Here is a 7,471-nt window from a genome sequence, read left to right on the forward strand (position 1 = left end):
GCGTGCGTGCGTATGTACGCGCGTTGGGTTTATGTGTAATGTATAATATTTATATCAAACCAAGTCCAGAAATTTTATTAATTTTTCCATTCTTTCATTTACTCGCAAGTTAGAAAATCTATTTATAATTCTTATAGTGTAATAAAAAAAAATCAAATATGCTATAAAACGTGCTTTTATTTGCGTTTAGTTCTATGCAAAAAATAACAAAAAGTGATTAAAAACTGTGAAATTGAAATACTTGCATTAGTATTAGCATACTGCAGAGTACTCTCATAACAATTTTAAATCAATTGTCTCACTTTTTCTTAAATATTATTATTAAATAGATTCATATCCGAATTATAATTTTAATTAATTTTCGCATTACACGTGTCTCAATACAATATACTACGGTAATTCATTTATTTAAGACGGAAACTCTTTGCAGGTAATCAATCAATTACAAATAATATTCCTTAATTAAAATTGTTAGCAAATAATGTGAATAATAAATTGCTACATATGGTTGAACAAAATACAAATTTTATAATAATCTTTCTAACATAAATATTTATAATTAACATTAATTTTATAATAATAATATCAACATTAATTTTAAGTAAACATTATCTACTATATAAACTTTTAATACTATATTACGTAAATGATTTTGAAATAGAAATAGGACTTTACTAATTTATTTGTTTATTTTATTTTAACAGAAATAAAGATAAAAATTAAACCTCATATCTAAATATTTATAGAGTTTTTAATGATCGAGTAATTTATATTTTACAATTAGACAAATCAAAGATAATGTTTTACAACATTTCATTGAAGTTATTTGAATAATTTATGAACTTTGCCTATTAGAATTAAAAAATATTGTTACAATCAATCTACATTTCTTTTCTTCTTCTTTTTTTCTTTTCTGAATGTTTATAAATAGATAATTTAATAGTTAATAATAAAATATATACTCCAATAATTTTGCAATTATAGTTATATTTAGTGTATTAAATAGACAATAAAATTTAATGATTTTAGTAGAAAATTTTTTTTATATTAAGTATTATCCTTTGAGTATTCTTCTAATTGGTCCTTGAGATAAAACTAACTATATATCCAGGAAAATTTTTTAATAATAATCTAAAATAATATGAAATAATACAGAAATAAAATTTCCCCATTAAAATTATATTATATTAAATTCAATTATATTATTAAATTTTGAATATTTTTAATTCAAATAAAGATTTAATTTGAAATAGTCGTAAGCAAGTACAACTTCAATTATTACGGAAATATGTACAAGTAGATAATTTAATTATGAAAAATTTGATGAAATTTCCACATTATTTTTGTTTATCTTCATTTTTTAAATAACGACATAATTGCGATGAAATAATAAAGTACGAAAAATAATTGATTAATATTCAAAAGAGAGGTCATATAAATTTTTCATTAGTTGTGGATCAAATAACAAGCATCGAAGTTATAAATTATATACCGGAGATTCTATTAGAAAATTTTCCAATAGTTTATGTTAAAATATATTTTAAAGTTATTGTTAAAGTTAAGATTGTCAGGCAATATTTGCATTTTATTATTTCAGATTAAATATTTATATATTACGTACCCTTCAAATAATTGAAAATTTATAATCAAGGATTCATTACAGTAAAAATCGTAAATATAAAAATACTTGCATAATGATATTTAATGAAAAAAAAAATTTTTAATCTTATTTACGTAACAAATTATTATTTCAAAAGCTTAAATAAATTCTGATTTTTCTTAATTACATATATATTTCCATAAAAGTAACGTGAAACATGATTCTTAAACTTAACTTTAAATTTTACTTGAAATTAAAAAAAATTTATTGTATCACAACTTTAAAATTGAAAAAGCATTGCAAAAACGTTTCGTAAAATGCCATGATTTCAAAAAAATGTTGAATTATTTTTTAATATTTTATTTTTATGATTTATATTTCCATTCACAAAGATGAATACAATATTTGACAACATATTTGTCGATTACATAATAGAGATAAGCAAACATGATATGAAGATGATAATACAATTAAAATTAATGTTTATAGAATAGAAAATCTAATTCATTGTCTTCGTAATTTAACACTTATTTGATTAAATATATTCTAACCAGATTTGTTCATGCTTTTCTAAATAATGTAAAAGAATAATAATATTTTTATATTAATCTAATCTTAATATTTATCTTAATTTTTCTTATTAATTTCTAGAATTAATTATAAGACATTAATTTCAAAAACCATCTTTGAATTACTTTGAACAATATATTAATTACCGAGAATATATGAAATTATAAAAACTGTCCTATTATTGTCCTTATTTACGTCTAATAATTAATATTAAAACATACTATTTAAAAATATAAAAGTTATAAATTTTAAATTACCTTGTTATTTCTTTTGCATTATTACGATGTAAAATTTTATTTAATTTACAGCATTTCATATCGTTGATTGATGAATTTTTCATGATATTAAACTGTTCTTTTCGTCATTTACGTTATGAGTTCAATGATTCATATAGCATGCTAATATTCATTAGCAGTGCTTGACTACTAAATGATTGACTATTTCTTCTATTTTCAAAGATTTTGTTATCTATTTAATTATTATATTTATTACTTATTGTAAAATATATTAATTATTAATGTTGTATTCTGTAATTGCTGTATTGTTTTTGAAGTCACCAGTTTGCACGAATAAAGAATTTCATATAAATTTGATAAAATCGTAAAGAGATTATTATTGATATTAATTATTATTTGAAGAAACTTTTGTAAATCCCAAAATTTCAAGGTTGTCATTCGACCGTCAGTATTGTCATCGTTACAATCAAAGTTGATCTACATAATTATCAGTTGTGATATAAAAGTAAAAAATAGTAATGATGAATTGTAATAATAGTATTATAATTTCATTAGAAAAATTTGTTTTATATATTTTATTATTATTATTATATATATATATATATATATATATATATATATATATATATATATATGAGTTAATTTTTTTAATCAAATTTTACAATAGCTGATTATTTAAATTTTTATACATATAATTATTAGACTATATTCTTAAATAATAAATAGATCATTAAGGTTTTAAATATATTTTATAATAATAATATTCTATTTAATACGCAATCAATAATATGAATAGTATAGCACATTAAGCAAGATATTTTATTTGTTACTTGATAATTGAAAAATGATTAATTCGATTACGATTTACTTTCACTCGGACAAATAAATATATTGTCGTATCAAAAATCTTGAAAAATATAAAATTTAAAGTATTACTTTTTTTTTTTATCGTGGATTTATTTATAATACAATTACTAATCTATAAAGCTATTATTTTTATGTATCTGGCATTTTTAATATAAATCATTTGAAACAGAGTTTAATACAATATCACAAGTATTTACTGTAAACTATGTATGACAATTCATGTAATTCTTTATTAAAATTCTTTTAAATAATTTTTTTATTTACATTTACTAATTTACATTTACATTGTTACTATGATTTTGAAATACATATAACTAAATGATGTAACACGTGTTACTATCAAAGTTTCTTAAACATTATATTAGAATTGTGATAACAATATTAATAAATGAAATAAATATGAATCATTTATTATGAAAGTAAGTATATTAAAATATATATTTAATATTAATTTTTTTTTTTTACTAGTCTCTTTGCTCTTTACTGCTCTATTTTATTTAGTTAACAGCATCAAATCCAATAAACGTGTATTAATTAGGAATAACAAAACTAAAAATCGTTCACAGCTTAAATCAAAGTGTATAAATTAGTCAACAATTGAATGAATTATAAAAATTTTTTAAATCTAATTGAAAATTTATTCCCGACTATGATAAATAATTTACTCCGTTGGTAAATTATTAAATTATAAATTACTATTACTCGTTTTATTATAGGATTTAGCGTAATTATTGAAAGGAAGCTTGAAATCCGTTGTTAAAAATAGTAAGTTTTATAGTAATTGTCATCGTAAAGTCATTAAATCTACGTTATTCCTCATACATATTTGTATTTTTCAGATTATTTTTAATCTACTAGCGACTTATTTAATCATAAAATCAAGATTTATCAGCTAATATAAATACATAATACGATATTGAGTTTTATCATAGCATTAAGAATCAACGTATTAATGAAAATAGATAATTAAAAATAAAAATTATCTAATTTGATGAAGAAATTCCGAATATTTATATTAAATTGATTGACAATTGAAATTCAATGGTACAATATGTGCACGCATATGTATATAGGCAATTTCTCCGATATTCATGATTAAGCGATTGTGATAATATCTATGATTTTTATTGATATATCTCCGCATAACAATTTACCTAAGAAGTTGAAAAATATATTATAATATTAGACAGCACAGGTATAGATTAAAAAAATGTCGATGCTAATGGTAGAGCTGGACAAAAGGGGATAAAATATCTTCCCTAATTTTATGATTAATGAAAGAAAGAATGAAAAAGACAATCGTATTCGTCATACTCATTACTCGCTACTTGCAGCCAACATTAATATTTCAATTACAAAAACTCATCCTCGCAGTATGTACAATGTATCGTTGAAAAAGTACGAATGTTGAAAAAAACTTCTTGTGAATGTCAAGCAAATTTCAAAATTCTAATCTCCTATTCTTTACTGCGAGGATCGTTAGGATAGGACTTTCAAATTACTATTTCCATTTCAAAAGATATTTATATTATCTGTTGTTGTTATTATTATTATTATTATTATTATTATTGTTGTTGTTGTTGTTGTTGTTGTTGTTGTTGTTGCTGTTGCTGTTATTATTATTTTCGTTTATTTTTTATGATTAGCGCAAGAAGCATTATGGAGCGGCGGTAATGTTCCAATGTGAACGTTGTGCCTATGAAAATTGTGATAGTCTCGAAATACTCGCGCTTTAATGCTTAAGTAATGCGAAGGAATGGCAAATGAAAAGTCTAACTTCACATTATTATGTTTCACGCGTCATTCGGTACTTAGCTTCATAATTACAAATAATACTCAATTTTAAATAAGAATCTGATTATTATCATACGCAATGACAATTATCGATTTATGTCTATCTCTCTTCAATAGTAATCGGCGAATGGCTCATTAAAGCCGTTTGACAGCGCGCAACGATGCCGAATGGCCCCTTTAATGTTTCATTATCATTTCGGGAATTTCGCCAAGCAAAGACAACGTTGCTTCCAGATAATGTTAATGTCAATGTAATGAAGCAAAAATTCAGCCGCTACAAAGCACTGCAAAGGTCGTCGATTTTAAAATCGTCGTAATGTCGTGAAAACATAACTCGCGGTCGTAATAAACACCGAGTTGGCTGTATTTTGCAAATCACGAAACGCGCGACTAAGCCGCGTGGGCACGCACGACGAGTTAGCCCACCTGGTATCCCGGGTTGGGTAGCCTCCAAAGCGAGCCGTCGATTTGCGTGGACTTGGTGGATTTGCTCGGTTGCATCGGCGGCATCTCCTCGGCGGAACCGGGCTTCTGTCTTCGCGGCTCGACCTCCAGCTGACAGGTGGCGGCACCATCCTGAGCCGCCTTCCTGTTCAGCACCTCGATGTAACTATTGTTGGGCATCCTCGGCTACCAGTCACTCGCGTTTAACATCGGCCTCACCGCGATCGACTCCTCTCGACTTCCTTCCGCTCGTTAACACCGCGGTTAAGTGTGCCGTGCGATCGCGAATTATTAAAAATCGCCGCTCTTCGGGTGCAACCGACGTCTACCCCAGCTAGCCGCGCCACTAATGTCCCATCTCATCGTCGGGCGATCACAACGCGCTAATCGCGAGCAAATCGCGTCCTTGGCTCTTTCTCTCTCTCTCTCTCTCTCTCTCTCTCTCTCTTTCTCACACACACGCGCACGCACACGCACGCTCGCACGCTCTTTCTCACTCACTCGTACTCGCATTTGGCGCAGCGCCTCAGCCCGAAAAATCCAGCGCACCGCGCGACGTCCGCGTCGAGCAGCGACTCGTCGTCCGTCGACCGCCTCTCGCTTCGTCTACCTGGCCTCCTCCTTATCTGCCCGCGTACCACGACAATCATCTCGGGCCCCCGATCGCCGAGCTCGCGATAAGCCCGAACGCCTCGTCCTCGAGCTTCCTCGTTCGGGGGGGGGGGGGGGGGGGTGGTGAGTTCCAAGTGCCCGAGTCTTTTTAACCGCACGAATTGTTAATGCACGCGAACTCGATGTGGGACGGCCGAGGTGGTCGTGACGCGCCGCCATTCACGCGGACATCTCCTCGTATAGCTTTTTTCCAATTTTCATTCTCAACTCGCTCGCTCGCTCGCTCGCGCGCGCGCGCGCACGTTATATCACGACATGCACCTTTTCCTTTTATGTAAGGCGTCGGCTTGTGTCGGAAGGTGGGAAGCGAGACTCCGGAGCCACGACTGGCTAAGCGGCCATTTTCACGCGCGAGGTGATCCAGCGAGAGAAGGAGCGGACGAGGTGCGCACCTCGACAGGTAAAACGCGATACCGGCCTTGTCGAGGAGGCGACCGACCGAGCTTATAAGCTCCCCTCGCCACTTCGCAAGCGCGCGCTCCACGAGGCTGGGAGGCGGAGTAGCAGCTCGGGGCTTAAGAACCTCCTCGAGTTGCGTTAGAGAATTGAGGAGACGTCGGCGACGACTCAGCTCGCGCCTCCGTCTTCGTAACAATTGCACGCGGATTACCTTCGGGACGTATCAGCCGCGCGCATAATAGCCGTAATCGCGGGATTTGTTATCGCGATAGTAGCCCTCTCGCTCGCTCTAGTTCGTCGACTAGTCGGCTTAGCAGGATCGCACGGTTCCCCGACCTCGCAATCGACGGATGAGCGCGAAGGGCCTATTGGGGCATCTTTTGCTGGACTTATTTCTCAGCGGGGACTAGCGATGCCGAGGGCCATTGTTGTCGAGAACATACGCAACGTTTAACTATGACTGCTCGGGCGACTTTTATAACCAATCGTTATCACGTGCTTTATGAAGTTGGCATTTCATTTCCCGAATTTCCAGGATACTCGAAGCAATCATTTGTGCCAACTGATTCGACTCAGCTGCAACGGCTTCTCGCCTCATTAGCAAGTACACGTTGTGCTCATTGTGAATGGTATGAATGGTAGTATCGAGGCTTATCAAACTTTTTTATTTAGCTTTTTATTTATTCAACATGTATCTCTTTATTTTATGACGTGCTCTAAAGCATTTGGTTTACAAGCCAAAAAGCTGTAACCGAACATTTTTAATATGATTGCCACGTCATCTTAATAAACATATAAAAATGTTATCAAATGTAATTTAGAGTGATATTCTATTAATACTTTTTATTAAAATACACTGAAATATAGAAAGAAAGAGAGAGAGAGAGAG

The 7,471-nt window shown here is 30.9% G+C and overlaps 1 protein-coding gene across 1 annotated transcript in view; it reads right to left on the minus strand.

The window, feature by feature from the left end:
- Positions 1 to 5,691, minus strand: part of LOC105362687 (calcium release-activated calcium channel protein 1) — a 10,216-nt gene extending 4,525 nt beyond the window's left edge. Inside the window, exon 1 of the mRNA XM_011500172.1 lies at positions 5,494 to 5,691. Within this exon, the coding sequence (XP_011498474.1) occupies positions 5,494 to 5,691 (198 nt within the window). The remainder of the gene's footprint in view (positions 1 to 5,493) is intronic.
- Positions 5,692 to 7,471: the final 1,780 nt, after the last annotated feature.

This window comes from Ceratosolen solmsi, unplaced genomic scaffold, assembly GCF_000503995.2.
Source record: "Ceratosolen solmsi marchali unplaced genomic scaffold, CerSol_1.0 scaffold41, whole genome shotgun sequence".
NCBI classification, from domain to species: domain Eukaryota; kingdom Metazoa; phylum Arthropoda; class Insecta; order Hymenoptera; family Agaonidae; genus Ceratosolen; species Ceratosolen solmsi.